This window comes from Solanum verrucosum, unplaced genomic scaffold (genome assembly GCF_900185275.1).
Source record: "Solanum verrucosum unplaced genomic scaffold, falcon-dt-bn FXZP01000194.1, whole genome shotgun sequence".
Taxonomy (NCBI): domain Eukaryota; kingdom Viridiplantae; phylum Streptophyta; class Magnoliopsida; order Solanales; family Solanaceae; genus Solanum; species Solanum verrucosum.
In genome coordinates, this window is record NW_026020416.1 from 1,064,329 (window position 1) to 1,083,901 (window position 19,573).

The following is a 19,573-nucleotide window of genomic DNA, read 5'->3' on the forward strand; positions in this document are numbered from 1 at the left end:
ATTCGCATCATCCCCATTACTACCAACACACAAGCAACGAAGGAAGTACACTAATTCTACTAGAAAATAAGGTTTGGGATGTCACTTGCCTTAAATCAATCAACAATCACTCCAAGAGTTGAGTCTTTCCCTTACGAATCACTTCCAAATCCACACAATCTATAATAATTATGTATTCACAATCACTCATCGAAAACAACAATTCTCACACTAATTATAAAGACAAATGGGTCAATCAACTCAAAACTCAATTTCAAAGAGGAGGTTTGAATCCAGAAAATAATACTTCAAAATGACGTTTAAGGTTTTAGGAACTCATTAGTGAAAACCACATAAAAAAAGATCAAAACCACTTGAAAATCACCATTTTAATAAGTTCTTGGGTTCTTGAAGATAACCCAAAATCTCTCATTTCAAAAGTTTGATTTGAACAAATAAATCCATAAACAATAATGGGTAATTGAAGATTTAGAGTTAAGAATTGTTACCCAAAAGTTTTCCTCAAAAATCTGGTCCAAATCGCTATTCTAAAGGTCCCAAAACTCAAAAATTGTGAAATGAGGATGAAACCCCAAAATGGCAGGCCAAAATTCCTCTCAGATTTCGCAAAAATGACCAAAGCGAACCCCACTAAAAGCGCGGGCATCGCAGAAGCGAAGCCTCCTTTGCAAAAGCGAAGGTCACTTAAGCGGTAGGTCATTCGCTTAAGTAGAGGTCGCTTAAGCGACATGACCTTCACAAAAGCAAAGCCTGCAGCACCAGAAAACACAGTCAATTTTCAAGACTCCGAAAGAACCCTCAGGATTTATTTGGAACCCCATGAACACAAACCACATATGCAAATCAATAATACTCGACGTTCTGAACTCAATGAAAATGTCAAAATACGAATTTGAGGTCTCTTTGACCCGACATTCCTGAAAACTACAAAAAACTAACTCACGCCTAAAAAGGCTAAAAAAGCTCGGAACCTCTCAAAAATCAACCAAGACCTCACTTAGGCCTAAATCATCCTCCAAATCCAGTGGAACTCTCAGAAGTATGACCCGAGCATCCAAACCTCGAATGTTGATCAAAGTCAACCTAAAGGCTAAAATTCCATAATTTTGTAACTTAGGACCTCAAATCCTCAAAAAGACTCAAAATCTGAAATCAACAACTTTCACGAAGTAGATTTTTCATTTCGGGACTGATGGAATTCCATTCCGACACTCGAAACTACAAAAGACATCAAAAACCACTTCTTTAACAACTTAGCCTTTCAAACTCAAAACTTACCAAAATCAACTTTTCAAAACTCAATCATAGAAGAGTCGAGGTCAATCACGGGAGGAAAAATGGTAAATTCACAAACTTTCCAAAAATGGCTGACTGGATCATTACAGTAGGAGACGTTTAGCATATGATTGACTTCAGTCAATATTCTTGGTAAGTAAACTCGGATGAGATTTCTGCCAGCATCATTAGCTTTGGAACATTGAGTTTGGTCTATAATGACCTTTTGTTTGGATCCCAAGGTGATCGGGATGATTTTGTGGTATTTTGTGTTATGCTTGTTTTGGGTGTGTGAGAGTTGACTCGGGTCAACATTTTTTTGAGACGAACTTAGTTGGTCATTTCATCAATTTTGTTGAGTCATTAATATTGTTTCTAGTATGGTAGAATATTTCATTTGCGTTCACAGGGTTTTGAATGAATCCCGAGGACCTGTTTGGAGAAGAATTTCATCTTAGCTTTGGTTGATGCCAAGGGTGCTGATGCGACCACTTTTACGGTCATTTGGCGGCTTTTGCGGTAGCTACTTTTGTGGCCCTAAATGGTTTTTGTGGTAGACACTTTTGCGGCCCTTGGCGGTTTTTGCGGTAGCTGGCCAACTATGGCCTGACTGCTTTTGCGACCATTTAACAAGCTTTACGGTCTTATATATCTATAATTCTCCTTCATTTATTCAAAAAAATCATTGTTGAAGAGAGATCGATTTAGGGTGAATTTGCTCAATTCCCACCATTTCACTTGATTCCAATGTAGATATCTTCCTCTCCACTTTCTATTACGTATTCTAGCTTCATTTTTGCGAATCAATTCTTTTTTAAACTCAAATCCTTGATTTCTATTTCATAAAGTTTAGTTTTGGACCATTTAAAGTCCAAATTAGTTTCCATCTTTTCTCAACTTTGGTGAAGTGATCCTCACGCGAGGAGAACATAATAACAGAGTTAGTTTTCCGGTTCATTCGAACTCTTGAGGATCAATTTTTAACTTGATTTCCTGTTTGAATTTTGTAACATCAAAATGGATATCGTTAGTCCCATATTGACATGTATATTCCATTTTTGATAGTGTGGCAGCATTCAAGCACCCGAGTAGAGGTCCGAGTGTGATTTCGACTTCGAGGTAGGTTAGGATTTCCTCTTTTAGACTTAGCTTACTTAGTTTTTATATAAAATGAGTTGCATGATCGTTTGAAAGGTTGTAAGATGAGAATTTAGGATTGTATGATCCTTACACTCATGTTGGCCATTTTCTAGACTTCAAACTAGAATTTTTGTCGTAAGACCTTAGCTTAGGTTGGATTTAGCTTTGGTCTGGCGTTGTAGGATTCTTAGAATGCTTTTAGGAGTCTTAAAACTTTAATGTATACGTTGGTTGGTTTTGTATCATTGTGTGCCTTTTTTGTTTAATTTTGAGCTTTTACTATGATATTATTGTGATTGTGGGCATGAGGTCTTGGACTAGCTAGAGTTTCAAGTTAGTACGACTATACTGTAACGAATGATTACCCTAATAATTATCAGATTTGATTGTACTGTGAATGATTTACTTATGATTGATATGCATTCATGCTCATGACATCTACATTTGAGCACAGATGGAGTCGAAAATGAAAGAATATGAATTTTTGATTTCTAAACTAATTACGGTGGATTTTACGAAACTTGGGGCTCCGAGGAAGCATGTAATTAGTTCACTTTGGAAATTTGAGTTTTTTTTTTAGAAAATGTATCCTTTTCTTGGATTCTTGGTTTAAAAGTGATATTTACTTTAAACTGATTGATTTTTACTATAGAGATATGGTTCCCAAGGAATGTATGCTATTTTATGAAATTTTTTAACTTGAAAGAAAAATTATTTTAAATATACTAATTGCTATGATTTGTTGAAAATAATCTTCTTTTATTGTATTGTGATCTCAAAGGATGATTAAGAGTTGCACTTCATGCACACTATGAGCTCCGGCAGTCCGCAGATTGAATTATGAATTTTACTTTTATTGCATATGTTGATGAGCTCAAGAGGGTTCCATAGTCGTCTTGGGGAGCTCATTAACGGAACCATCAAAAATTGCATTTCGGGGCCGTTTGCCTGAAGTTCTAATCGAAGTCAAATATTTTATCATCAGAAGCTCCAAAACAGGAAAACTTGCATAAAAATCAAACAAACTGCCCGATGAGTAAACTGTCAGTACCAGCAAATCATAAATGACTTGAGGTAATTATAGGAAAATTCTAAACACCAAAAATATTTTTAAAAAGGAGAAAATGATTTGAATATTAAATCAGGCATTTTCCCCTTTTATCATAATTATCCTTTTAAATATCTCTTTTACCCTTACATTATTAATCTTTATTTTTTACTTCTTTAAAATTATGATATTTTTAATTTGTGTAATAAATTTGTATAGAAAATCATATGTAATAATAAATTTATAAACATGTATTCATGTCGTTAATATAAATATAATCAATAAAACTAGATCTAAAATTTTGTATCAAATTTCTAAAATTTGTCTATACCGCAAAATAACTTTAACGAACCTCACTTTGTGATACTATGAGTATATTATTATTGTTGTAAAATAACTTTTAAATTATAATTAAAAGATATTTTATAAATAACAATCAAAACTGAATTATCTATAAACAATAAAAATAAGAAAGAAGTGAAACTTGTAAATATACACATACATAAAATTAAAAAAATATTTAATTTTTAAAATAGAATTAAAAGGTATAAATACGTTTTGTCATTTTGGAACGTTGTGTAAACACATGAAAGAAAACTGCCGTCCAAATTCCACGCAGTATTTGACTTTAGTTGACGACAATTCTAAATCAGTTTTCGGTTCGGGGAGGACTAGGGAAGCATATTTTATTATTTTAATTATTTATTTTTGGGGACCAAACTAAGAAGCATATTTAAATGCTTTTTTTAATTTTCAAATGTTGACTGTATGTGCTCCCTCACTCTATAGTCTATAACGCGTAATCAATATGCATCACAAAAAAAATAAAAAATAAAAAATACACCCTTGACTCTCCATCACCACTCGTTATAATTTATGTGACGTCGTTTATTTTAAGTGTTACTTTTTCGTTTATTTTAGTTGTCATTTTATGCTTTTTAAGAGTTAATTTAATTAATTTTTAAAGTTAAATTAAATTAAATTAAATTATATTAATTTGATATTTTAGAATAAAATTTTAGATATTCAAAAACTATACGGAAAATACCTAAATTGTAATTTTTTATATATCAATATGATGAAAAAATACATTTTGAAACGTTAGTTAATATCATATCGTTTGACTCTCAAAATGGAAACTATGACAACTAAAAATGTAAAACAGAGGGAGTAATTTTTTTAATTTTAATTATGTATTTAATTTAAAAAATAAAATTTATATATTTAAAAATATCATATAAAATAGTATAAATTATAATAATTAATAATTTAAAATAGTTAAAAAAAGATTAATAAAATTGTGATGATATAAAAACTTATTTGAATTTTATAATTTTGAAAGGTATGATATAAATAGTTGACCGAGTAAATAGTACCTTTTTGTTTTATCAACATTTGCAATTATTATTCTATAGTACCTTTTAAGTTTTATCAACATTTGGAATTGTTATCCTCTTTGACTCTGTCAACATGAGAAAATGTGTTTACTCCCTCCCATTCAGATTTTATCTTTAATTAAAGACTAAGGTTTATTTACTCCCCTTAATATTTTGGGTGTAAAAATATATTTTATTTTTGGAAAAATAGTAATTTCGATTCTTAAAATTATTGTCTTGTTGCGATTTTGGCCTTTGTATTATATGCCTTAGTATATTTAATCTTCAATTAATTAAAATTTGTTATTTCAGTCCATAAAGTTAACAACTGTTAAAAAAAATTTGATTAAAAATACAAAAATATATAACAGACTCTACACAAGAGAAGACTTTAAAGGCAAAAGAATGCAGTACCATATTGTTTGATACTTGTAACACAATGGATAAAGATAATTGGGAGAATAGAACAATAATCCTACATCTACTCAATTATGTGTAGTTTATTGTTCTATTCCACACCAAATCTTACATATCATAAGCCTAATAATTTCGAAACTAACTTTCAATTTATAATATACTTTTCAGATCAAGAATAAAAAATATATTCTATAATATTGTATATAAGTGATTAAATTTGATTTAGCAATCCTATTTTTTGTGATTAGAAAATAATATATCTCTCATCTCTTGTATTATGAAATAAAAACCTTATTTGAATTAACATTCTCAAAAACCTTAAATGTCATTTCAATTATTAACTATATTTATATTGGAGATTATTACTTTTTGTTTAAAATATTTACCAATAAAATAGTTTACAAAAATAATTAGACTTTGCATATGTAGGATAACATGTAAATAGTAAAATGCTTCACAAGTATTTATTACTAATAATAATACAAAAACCGATATATCAAGACATTTTTAAAATTTGAGTTCTAAATAAAATAACTATACCATGAAGCTTAATGGTTCGAATTTTAAAAATCAAAAGAAAAAAAAAAGATGTATAAATTTTAATAATAAATTGTCATTACTTAAAATTTGTTGTAAATAATTTGGTTACATGAATGATTATAACTTTTAGGTTTAATTTTCTTCTTTATGGCAATAATGTTGTAAAGAATTGGTTAAATTAATGGATGCTCATAAATTTTAGGCTTTAATTTCCTCCTTTATGGGCAGTAATACCACACCTCCACTATCCCATAATCTTCCCCACCTTCTCAAGGTTTATTATCATGTTTATGACACTTTTTCTCTTATTAATTTACACTTAATTTTATAATACGTTATCAACACGAAGTCTTAATATAGAACACCAATTTTTCTAAATTATGTACTCTATTTGCTTATATGTTTAAGCAATTTTCTCTTGGACAAACTTTTCATGAAAGAATAGTTTCAAAATATATTAAGTAAATTGTATATTTTGTATTTTTGTGTATAACTACAGTAATGGTGATGCCTTAAATTTATATTTTGTTTTTAACAAGTTTATATGCGTGATAAATTGTCTAAATTTTTCATTGATAATATTTTTTAAATTATTTGTAAGTTGATTATATTTGTGATAGATTTTATTATGTTTAATTTATGAAAGTTTGAGTTCATGGCACTTGATACTTTTTAAAAAAATAATCTTGTAATTGGTACTCACCTAAACGCTAAAATCCTTGATGCAACAATTATCGAGGGTAATGTAGCATTGAGTTAGGACAAAGCAAATACTATGATTTTTCTTCATCATCATTTGAATAGAGAATTGTTTGATTGTGAAAAATCCACTTGAATTATGTTCTAGTTTGAACGAAAGGTATGACCATCTTAAGATAACAATATTGTCAAGGGCTTGTTATAAGTGGATTCACTTACAATTACAAGATTTTTAAACTATATATGAATATAACTCTGATGTATATAAAATTACTTTCCTATTAAAATTATGTAGGAAAGATATAGAAGATAAGGTATATTGGCAAAGACTTGTTATTTTTCATGCCTCAAATTTGATATTACAACAATAATATCGTGAAGGAAGATTTAAAAAATATTCTAAATTGATCTCATATCTTTTTGTGGCTGAGCAACATAATATTCTTTTGTTGAAAAATCATGAAATTGTTCTATTACTGAAAGCATATGAGTTAGATGAAGGAGAATATGAATATCCTCGACCCTTAATTAGATTCATTGAATTGAGTCTTTACATTTGTGTTCTGCGGCACTTCTAATTCACTTGGTTCAATTTATGTAACTGAAAAAAATATTTATTTAAAGATTCTTTTTATTTTTTGGTATAATCTTCATAGATTTCTATGTAATTTATATTTTTTTTAAGAGACTTATTATTTTTTCAAACTGATAGTTTTGTTATAAATCTATTGAACTAAGTAGATTGTTTATTGAATTTATCCATAAACTTATACTTATCATGTATGTGTATTCTTTAGGTGATATGAACTTTTTTGGGATAACAATGTATCTACTAATTTGACATTCAAAATGGTAACTTTTGGATTGATTTCTCAATCTATAAATAGAGATATCATTCACTATTGCAACACACATGACTTAAATATGAAGAAAAGTCTTCTCCTTCATCTACATTTTTTATCTTCTTATCTTTATAGTTATATGTTCTGAGTTTGATTTTATAACAAGTTTAATGATATGTCATTTCAACTATAATAGAAGAGTCTTTAGAGGTATTTAGTTTTTTTTTTTTTTGAGAAAAATAGTAATAAGTGAGTGATATTAATACTTTAAAAAGATAAAAGTGATTTGTATAGATAATTTTCAAAACATGAATTACTATTTAGTAAAATAATGTTTAGTTTTTAAGTACCAAAAAAGATTTCTAAGCATGTAATTACTTCTTAATAAATTAATCTATTTTTAAAAAAAAAAATAAAGAACAAAATTATAATTTTGATTAAATGAATTATATAAGTTTTTTTTAAAAAAATGAGGCTTTAATAATATGGCATGTCAATTAGGAGAGAATGAGGCTTCTAAAGTGTTAAGTTTATTTAGAGGATAATAGTGATAGTGGATGATATTTTGGTTTTAAATGAAATAAAATTGATATTTGAAGGCAATTCTCTAAACCCGGATAGACAATTTAGGAATTAATTCTTAAAAAACTTGATTAAATACTAATTACTATTTTTTTAAAATATTTTTCAAATTAATTAACCAAATACAAATTATTTCTCATCAAAACTGCTTTCCAAAACATTTATGAAAAATAATATTTTTAAAACTAAGTTGATCGACTTTCAAAAACTATATAGATTAAATAACAAAAATATATTATGATTTTAAAGAACTATAGAAAAAGAAAATAAAAGTTGATAATCAAATGGTAGAATAGACATTTAAGAAGTCAATTAGGAAAAAAAGGGGTGACTATTAGGGTATGCAAAAATCGAACCGATCGATGAATCGAATCAAAAAAGTGTTTTTGGTTTATTGTTATTGGGTTATTGGGTTAATGGTTTTACAAAAAAAGTTCCCAGGTTATCGGTTCAGTATGTTTTTTAATATTGAGTTATTTGGTGAATCGATAACCCATTAAGACTATAGTAATTTAGTATTTTTACTTGTACATAAATACTAATTACTAATCTCAATACCTTACTAATTATTGCCTTTGTCCTTTAGCCTTTAATTCACGTCTTTGTTCTTTAGCCTTCAACTCACACTTCACATTGACTTTGAGTTTACAAATTCACATTATATAAAACCTAAAAACCTAAAGTAAAATTTTATTCCTTTTAATTTCTTATTGTGCAACACTTGTAAAGTTCTTTTCATGTTGTCATTATTATTTCTATTTTATGAGCATTTTGAAAGTTACATTATCATCTTATTGTGTCAAATTTATAAGAGAAGTCGTATATTTTTTATAAACATTTTCTTATTGGTTAAACCGAAAACTGAACCAATAAGGACCAAAACTGATAAATCGAAAATCAATAAAAATATGTTATTGATTTGGTTATTGGTTTAGTGTATTTACAAACCAAATAATAATACATAAAATCAAATCGAACCGATCGATACACACCCCTAGTAATTATTTCTCAAAGTTGAGGGGAGAGTTTGATTTTTAAAGTAAAGTTGAAGAGTGTAAACGTTTTTCACCGTTTGAAAAATACTTTGGAGAAAAATATATTTATAAGTACTTTTAGAAAATTTAGTTAAATACTAATTGCTCTTCAAAAGTGTTTTTAAAATTTATTAAACAAATGCAAATTACTTCTTATCAAAAATACTTTATACAAATCAACCCTTTTTAAAAATAAGCTAATTTTAAAAATTTACCCAAACAAAATATCAGTACTAATTATTGTTTCTAATATTTTTTAAATTTAATTAGTCAACACACAAATTATTTCTTATCAAAATTACTTTTTCAAAAAAGGTAAAAATGATTAAATAAATTGATCAACTTTATGATCCACAAATTATTAGGGTACTATTGTAATTAATTAGTCATGCAAAGAAACCGCACAATCCATTTGTGTGAATAGAAAAACTTCAAACTTGATTCTCTTTTATTTGTTTCCTTTTCCTAAATTTATCACTCTATATATAAATCCATACCCTTTTAGCCTTTAACCCAAAAGCTACCAAAGTCATAAAAATAAAAAATAAAAATCATGTCTCCTTCTTTTCTTTTCTTTCTTTTTTTTCTTTTAAAATTCAATTCCTTATCTTTTCATGCTTCTTCTCCTCCTCCTTCCGTGTATGACACTTTTGTCAATTGTCTCACAAAAAACTCAATTCCTCAATCAGAAATCTCGAAAATTGTCTACTCTCCAAACGATCCTTCGTTTAACTCCATTTTACAAGCCTATATCAGAAATGGCCGGTTTTTCAACTCCTCCACAACTTCCAAACCGGTTATAATTGTCACACCGACGGTGGAATCTCAGGTTTCCGGAGTTGTTATTTGTACCGAACAGACTAATTTACAGCTTAAAATCCGTAGCGGTGGCCATGATTATGAGGGCATTTCGTATATCTCTGATGTGCCTTTTATTATGCTTGATATGTTTAATTTACGATCAATTTCCATCGATACGAATGATAAAACGGCTTGGGTACAAACAGGTGCTATTTTAGGGGAGCTTTATTATAATATTTGGAAGAAAAGTGAAGTTCTCGGTTTTCCTGCCGGGGTTTGTCCGACTGTTGGTGTGGGTGGGCATGTTAGTGGTGGTGGTTATGGGAATATGCTTCGTAAGTTTGGACTTACTGTTGATAATGTATTGGATGCTCGATTGGTTGATGTTAGTGGTAGAATTTTGGATCGTAAATCGATGGGCGAAGATTTATTTTGGGCGATTAAAGGCGGTGGTGGTGCTAGTTTTGGTGTTATTCTAGCCTTTAAAATCCAACTCGTTACAGTACCACAAACCGTGACCTATTTCAGAGTTGAAAGGTTTATAGAAGATAACACTACCACCGACGCTGTTGTTCAATGGCAGAATGTTGCTAGCAAAATCGACAATGATCTGTACATGAGGCTACTTATACAGCCCATCACAGTGAAGGCGAAGGCCAAGGGTGCAAAGAGTACTAAATCGATACGAGCAACATTCATCGCGTTGTTCCTGGGTGATTCCAATAGATTAATGTCTATTATAAGCAAAGAATTCCCTCTTTTGGGATTAACAAAGCAAGATTGTTTGGAAATGAGTTGGATTGATTCAGTACTACAATGGGCAAATTTCGACAACACGACAAAACCAGAAGCCTTGTTGAACAGAAAAGGGGATCCATTAAATTACTTGAAAAGAAAATCCGATTACGTACAAACCCCAATTCCTAAGAATGGGTTGGAGTCAATTTTCGAGAAGATAATTTCTTTAGGAAAAGCAGGAATGGTATTCAATCCATACGGAGGAAGAATGGGTGAGATTGCAGAAGGAGAAACACCATTTCCTCACAGATCAGGTATACTTTTCAAGATTCAGTACTCAGTGAATTGGCATGAAGAAGGATTAACAGCGGAAAAAGATTACTTATCACAAATTAGAGATTTGTACAGTTTCATGACCCCATATGTTTCAAAGAACCCAAGACAAGCTTATTTGAATTATAGGGATCTTGATATTGGTATAAATGATCAAGGTCCACAGAGTTTAGAAAAAGGAAGAGTATATGGGACCAAGTATTTCAAAAATAATTTTGATAGGTTGGTGAAAGTGAAATCAATGGTGGATCCACAAAATTTCTTCAGAAATGAGCAGAGTATTCCTACTCTAAGGAAACAGAGGAAGATGTTCTAATCTCATTATTTTCTAGTTTATTATGTTATCAGTATTTACTTAATCAAATATTTTGCCTAAATGTTTTCTTGATACTTTTTTTTTTATTTAGCATTAGTACTAGCTAAATGTATGTGTTTTGTATTATTATAGGTGTGTATTGCGTTAATTGATAATAAACAGATAAAAAAATTATTATGTGTATGTTAAGTGATTAACTAGAATTTTAAAAAAAAAATTAATGTGATATTTTAAAGATAAAAAGTGTATTTAAAAAGTAACATGATAATTCACTACAACACTAACAATTAAAGAGCAAATTATAAATGTATTTAACTAATTTCTTCATTGATTTGATCAAAAGTCAAAATTATATTGATATGAAAAGTCAAAATTATGTTGGTACTGATATAGAAAAACACACTCTAAATAATAAAGTCAAAGAAAAACAAACAACTTTATACATGAACATAATAATATAACACAAAAAAATATTTTGATAAAATAGAAGAGGACAACCTAAAGTTGTTATAGAAGAAAACTTTTACATTATATGTACTATATATAGATTGATTGATATACTTACCTTTAATTTAAGGAAAAAGGATCAAAAATATTTTTAAACTATGTAAAAGAAATAAAAATATCTTCCGCTTATAGTTTGGCTCAAAAATGCTCTTACCGTCAATACTTTGGTTCAAAAATGCTCTTACAGTCAATACTTTGGTCCAGAAATACCCTTATAGTTACAAAATGGGTCAAAAATGCCATTTTACGAATAAATATATTATTTTTTCTTTTTAAACACATCTTCTTCCTAATTAAAATATTATTTAAGAACACTATTCTTGTTTTCTTTCTTCTAAAATCACTTTAACAACTAAAAAGGTATGAAATATGTTTTTTTCTTCTTAATCTCATTTTATCAATTAAAATAGAATAACTTCATGTACCCTTTCGACATATAATATATGTCACATATATATGATCATCGTATATCCATCATTAATTTATATTTATATAACGATAAAAAATAATGATAATAAAATAAGAAATATTTTCATTTTTATTTTTTTCTAAATTGAAGTAAGATAAACATTTGCTAATTTCAAAAAATATTATTAGAAAAAGAATGTGTTAATAATAATAATAATAATAATAATAATAATAATAATAATAATAATAATAATATATTTATTTGGAAAATGAGCATTTTGACCCATTAAATAACAATAAGGGTATTTTTTTATCAAAGTATTGACAACAAAGACATTTTTGGACCAAACTACAGATGGAGGGCATTTTTGTTCCTTTCGCATAGTTCAAGGTCATTTTTGAACCAGAGTATTGATGGTAAGGAAATTTTTTAGCCAAACTATAAACGGAGGACATTTTTGTTCCTTTCACATAAAAAATATTAATGAAGAATACATTTTTAAAACAATTGAAAGAAAATAACAACACAATAAAAAAGAAAAATATTATTATTTAGCTACTTTTTTACCATATATTTTATGATTTCTTAATTATTAATTCTCCTAATACATCTTACCGTATATTTATTCCTTGTCTTATATTTTAAGATTTCTTAATTTTTAAAATATATTTTTCTCTTGCCATATGTTTTAGAATTCCTTAATTATTAAATCTCATAATACCTCTTAGGCTCTTACCATATATTTTAGGGCTCTTTAATTTTTTAAAATATATTTTCTTCTTACCATATATTTTAGAACTCCTTAATTTAAAAATATTATAAATATAGTTGAATAATAATTTGAAAAAAACAGTAAATGACAATTTTTTTCTATAATAGAGTCTTTTAATGAGGGGTAAAAAGTTCAACACATTTTCAAAGATTTCATGCTTTTAAAGTAACTAGTTAAGTGCATATGTTTTGCATGTATGTATCGCTTTGATTAATATGCTTTTAAAAACATGTTTTCTGACATGTTTAAGGTCACAAAATCAAAAGAATACATGTAATATAACTATAATTTAGGACCACAATTGAAAAGTATATTTTATTTTCTTTAATTCCGTACTTGTCAAATTAGGCCTTCTATTTTAAACCGATGGAATAATAAATATATATATAAATAATTCGTGTGAATACTTAATTTATCAAGTATAAAACTGTTTTAAAAATAACATAAATATTTTAAGATAACGCGTTGTTAAAATAAGATAACTCACCATCATACTAATTAAGAAGTAAGATTAAATATAGTGCACAAAATTACATCAGTGAGATTAAAAATGAAAATTATGTTGATATTGATTAAGAGTTATCTTATTTATTATAGTGAGAAATTAGATACGAACAAAAGTCAATATTTTGTTGTGTATCAATATCAAAGTTAGAAATTATGTTGACAAAATTTCAATTAATTTAGAATTACTTTCTACAGATTTTAATAAGAAAATATGTGGTCAATAGCATTTATGTACCAAACACATCAATAATATTTTTTTTCTCGTTTAAGCATTTCTATTCAAATATGTAATTATTTAAAGTGTTTTTTAAAAATCACTTTTGAAGTTAATTTTGACAGGCTCTAAATATTATGACTTTTTTCAACTTAAAAATAACTGAATAAGTTGAGACTTAATAATTATAACTCCAATTAATTTCAAATTCTATGATAGACATAATTATTATTTATTATTTTTCTCAAATAATTATCATTTAATTATTATACTTATACATAAGTAATTATAGAACGATTATAACTATGGCAAGTTGAAGACTCCTATTCGATGGTAATAAAATTATTTAAGGTAGTATTTTCTTTTTATACTAACTCATGTTAGTATTTGGAGTTTATCAATGAGGGCTAGCCATCCCGTCCGGGCTATATATCATATAGACTTTGAAATTTGACAGGGTAAATCGGATTGATCCATTTTTTGTGGGCCAGAAAATAGTCAACCCCATTCATTATTACATGGGCTACGGGTCATGTCGGGCCAACCTATTTTTAAGGAAACATTACGCGGTTAATCAAACTTATACTACTTAATTAATCATCATAGCTATAGTTTGCTATAATTACCACTCACGACTAACATTAATCATTAATTATGTAGGTTGACTTCGAGTTTGTATAATTAGCCACGTTTGTATATGTATAATTTGCCGCATTTGTATAATTCACAACTAACAATTCTTTGTTTGATTTGTATTTGTATACGATGGTTTGTATTTGTATATGACGATGATTTCCTTTGGTTTTTCAATTTTGTCATCATGTACATTAAATCTTTTTGTGTATAACTTTTTAAAGTTTGTATAAACGTGTAGTTTTCGAATTTTTTATAATATAATTTATATAATGTAATTTGTATAATATATTTTGTATAATTGTTTAAAGTTCATATGTTTATGTTTGTATCAATTCGTTATTTCGAGTTTTATTATATTTGTATGATTCCAGACTTTATATTACTCAATTATATAAAAATACGTTAATTATACAAACGTACCTGTGAATTATACAAACGAGATGCGAATTATACAAATTATTGTCCTCTCTCGCTCGCCTCTCTCCTCCCTCTCCCAATCTCTCTCGCCAGAATATACAAATACATATGTATAATATATAATTATCTAACCGATATACATATACAATTCACCTCTCTCACTCTCTGCCCTCTCTTGCTCACCTTTCTCCTCCCTCTCCCAGTCTCGCTCGCCACTTTCTTCCCTATAACATGTAGCTACAAATCGTAATTAGAAAAAAATTAGTTATGGAGCGTAATTAGGCTACTTTTGAGAGGCTATATGCGAAAGTTCCTCTTTTTTTTTAAAAAGTATATATTTTTTATAATTTTTAAAAATGTTAACATAAAATAATCTTTATACTCCCTACGTTCCAATTTGTATGAGTTAGTTTGACTTGATACAGAGTTTAAGAAATAAAGAAATACTTTTGAAACTTGTGGTCTAAAATAAGTTATAGATGTTTATGTGTAAATCATTTCATTAAGAGTAAATGAGCATTTTAAAGTTAAATTGTTACTCCCCTGTTTAAAAAAGAATGTCTCCTTTCTTTTTTAGTCTGTTAAAAAAGAATGACCTCTTTCTTTTCTTGGTAACATTTTAACTTCAGCTTTCCACGTGGCATGTTTAAGGCCACAAAATTAAAGGACAATTTTGTACATTTGACATTAGTTTAATTTAGGACCATAAGATTCAAAAATCTTCTTTATTTTCTTAAACACCGTGTCAAGTCAAACTAGACCACTCTTTTTGAAACGTAGAGAGTACTAAATATAGAAATGTGTCATTCTTTCTATGAATGACTAAAAAGGAAAATGAGTCATATAAATTGGGATAGATGGAGTAATACTTATTTTTTTATATATATAATACAACTTCAAGTAAAACTATAATTAGCTAAATAGAAATACTAAGCTAATTGTTTTCCAATGAAACACAAAAAACTATAATAATATTCCAACCATTAAAAGTGAAAAAATGAATCCTTAAAAAATCATGAAACTAATAGCGTATCAAACACTGACACATCATGTTCATCAAGCACATATAAATTAGCTTCTGGCAAGGTTGTCTTAACATCTTCACTATAGTTTATAGGGAAAAAGAACAAATATACCCTCGAACTAATGTCAATGGTATGCAGATACACTCCGTCATACTTTTAGGGACATTGGTGTCCCTGCCGTCTAAAAACTAGAGCATGTATACCCTTCACTCTAATGGAAGACTAATAGGGACACGTGGCGCAATCGTATCCATCGATAAATGTTGGATCGGTGGATAAGATTATGACATGTGTATGTCCTTTAGTATAAAGGGTATATATGCTCTAGTTTTTGGACGGCAGGGCACCCCAAAAGTATGACGAAGGGTATTTGCATACCATTTACGATAGTTCGGGGGTATATTTATCATTTTTTCCTAGTTTATATGCAATATCAATTAGTTAAACATTAAAAAATAACTAAATTTAAGAACTACGTGTAATATTTAAATGTACATAAAAAAATATTAATAGTTTGAGAAAAATCATGCAACCAGTTTCGAGTAGCAACAAGTGTTTGGATATTTTCATGATGGATGCAACTTTTATACTTGATGAGAACACATCTACCAATGCTAAATGATTATTCTGATGATACAGTAGTAATAGGAATACTAAACACATCACGTTTGATGATTCTGAATATTTAAAACTTTAAATATGACTCTGAGTTTGAACTTTTGTTATTTTTAATACTCTATTTTATTTTTATTTTTTAATTAGCACATAGACTAGCCCAACTAATATTACTCAAGCCCCACAAATCAATATGCTTATTCGCGTCGGGCTAAAAAATCCTTCTCTTAAATGAGCTTCAAAAGTTTTAATCCAGCCCTATTAAATTGCAGGTTAGACCAAATCGGCCAATATGCATAGCCATATTGACAACTCTATTAGTATCCTTGTTTTAAGAGAAAAAAAATGAATTTTAAATATGTGGAATTATTTTACTTGTTTTTCTAAATAATTGACTTTTTAAACAATTTATTTAAGGATTTTAAAAGTTATTTTAAAATCCTAATTTTTATGTACATAATTCAAAAATCGAAAATATAAAATTCACCAACACAGTCATAAATTATATCAAAAATATCATCAATCAAGAAAAATCGAAGAAAGTCTATTAGTTTTAACAACGGAAACTAAAAATATAGGATTAAAATAACACAAGTTATAATTCGGTTAAGTATTTAATTTTTATAAAGAAAAAGGATTTGTAAATATTCAGAGGAAGAAATTGTTTTATTTATTTATAGATCTATTGAATTATTATTTGGAAAATTACTTAACTACACATCTTAATTTACCATAATCTCTAAAATTTCCTACCATTTTAAAAAAAATTCAACAATTCCCTCTCGAATACATCACTCCCCTCTCGCTAGGGATGTTCACTATTTAGATTAAACTAAAAACCCAAACCAAATCGAACTAAATTCTAATTTGGACTGTATTTTTATTTTTTTTTGGAATTTTAGTTTGATTTTGGATTAATAATATGCTTTTGTTTGATTTTTTGATTTGATTTCGTATTTAGAAAAATAAAATCCAAAAAAGAAACAAATTATTTCTCTCTCTCTCTCTCTCTCTCTATATATATATATATATATATATTTATTTATTTATTTTAAATTTTTTTTTAGAACTAAGTTGGAGTTCACTACTTCTGTTCCTTTTTAGTTATTACCTTTAAGTTGATTTAGTTTATATTTTATGTTTGGATATCTATAAATTATATTTGGAGTACTTTTAAGTATTGTATTTTAAGTTTTACTTGTGATTTATATTAGAAAGTATATTTAAGAGATTCAATATTATTACTTCTCCTTGTATTTTTTTTTCAAATTGCAAATATAAGTTTGATTATGTTATTAATTATTGACATAATCGAATAACCGAACCAAAATAATCCAAATCGAAAAAGAAAAACCAATTCAAACCAAATTTATTTTGATTCCGATTAAGTTTCACTTTTTCAAACCAAAATATCCAAACCGAATAGTACAAAACCAAATTGAAAAGCCAAATGTACACCCCTACGTCTCGCTGATACATCCCTATCCCTCTCTCGAATATATCTATCCCCTCTTTGATTTATTCCTCCTCTCTCGGATACATCCCTCCCCTATATATGTATCCGAGTGTCATATCCCCTCTATGATACATCCCTATACCCTCTCTGATACATCCCTTCCCTCTCTGATACATCCCTTCCTTATGTATATGTTTGTCTACTGACAGAGATGGATCTAGGATTTGGAGGTCGTGGGTGCCACATTGTTCAAGTAAGATAAGCAGGTCGGTTGCTTTAATATTGGGTTATAATCGAATTATTTTTTATTTTTATTTTTATAAGCAAATCGATCAAACATGCATGTTAGTAATGTTTTATTTTAGATATTATGAGATTAGAGCTAACTAAACAATTCAATTTTTGTTTCCTTTTAGGAATTAGTGGCCTTATTTGTTGAAACTTTGAGGAAAAAAAAAAAGAAAATTTTCACACTAAAATTTGAGTTTGTATAAACTATCTAATAGTGTTAACTTAATATATTCATATTTCATTGACTTTATGTGTTGTTGCAAATATATAACAAAGAGAATACAAATTTTAGTTTCAATCTAGTCATCTTACTTAGCAAGAACGTTGGTGAAGATCGAAAGAACCTCCAAATTAAAAGAACTCTAATAATAATATTCATTATTTTTAAAACTTATATTTTTTTAAAACTACTATTTAAATATATTCTTAATAATATATATGCCATGTTCATAATTCAGTACTCATTAATTGATAAAGAATAAACACTGACACTCATATCAAGAGATTAATAATTAGTGAAAGAGAAAGTAAAAGAACTTAAGAATTAATTATGGTGAATAGGAGTCAATTTGAATTTATAAAGAATACTAGTAAATAAATAAGAATGAATGAAAGGAAAAAAAATACCTTCACACATTAATAAAAATGACAAAAAAGAAAAGAAAAAAAAAAGAAAAGAAAAAGCTTCCAAAAATAATGCTGCCAACGAGGTTCGAACACGCGCTACCCGTGTGGCAAATTGCCTGCTTTGCCAATTGAACTGTTCACATATTGTTTAGTGGGTGGCAAAGATAATATATATTTATTTTCTTATACATATATACATACATATACAAAGTATTTTTCGAGATCAATGGGTGCCGTGGCACCCCACGGGTACCCATAGATCTGCCCCTGTCTGCTGATGTATCAGAAAGTCTAGTAATGTATTCGAAATCCATAAATATATACAATCATTCTAGAATTTTATTTTTGGTTGCCAAAACAACAACATATATGTCAAACTCCGTAGGATTGAGTTTATTTTGGGATTAACCTCTCTTTTTTTCCGTTTCATTTGGACCTTTTTTTTTGCTCTTGTGGTTGGATTCATTTATTTGTATTATTTGTGGTCATTTTGGCCACCTTTGGATTAAATAAAATAATCATCTAAATCTATAAAATTATATCAATTGACTTGAAAAATATAATATTGAACCCAAATGCCAACTTGCCATGGACATATTTTTTTTTCAAACCATATATAACATCAAAGTTACTTCTGAAAATAAAAAATATAACAATTTTCTTCTTTTATAATTATTTAGTTCCCACCTATATTTATCAAGTAAAAATCTGCTCCCGCTTTACCAATTATTCAACCCAAAAATAAATAAGATTTAATCGCTATAATTTTAATTAATTTTAAAGTTTTAATATCAAAATAATAATTATTTGAGAAAAAATAATATAAATAATAATTTTGTCTATTGTATAATCTTTTAATGAAGAAAAAAATTTCATTCAACATTTCTAATGACCTTCACACTTTCAATATAACTGGGAAACTTGACCGCGCTTTGTGCGGTCATTAAGAAGTCAAT

General features: G+C 27.9%; 1 protein-coding gene across 1 annotated transcript; it reads left to right on the forward strand.

Annotated features, from left to right (window-relative positions):
• The first annotated feature begins 9,506 nt into the window (after positions 1–9,506).
• On the forward strand, positions 9,507–11,291 carry LOC125840885 (berberine bridge enzyme-like 21). Its single transcript, XM_049519861.1, has one exon. The coding sequence runs from the start codon at positions 9,507–9,509 to the stop codon at positions 11,139–11,141; it is 1,635 nt and encodes a 544-aa protein (XP_049375818.1). The 3' UTR covers positions 11,142–11,291.
• The last annotated feature ends 8,282 nt before the right edge of the window (positions 11,292–19,573 follow it).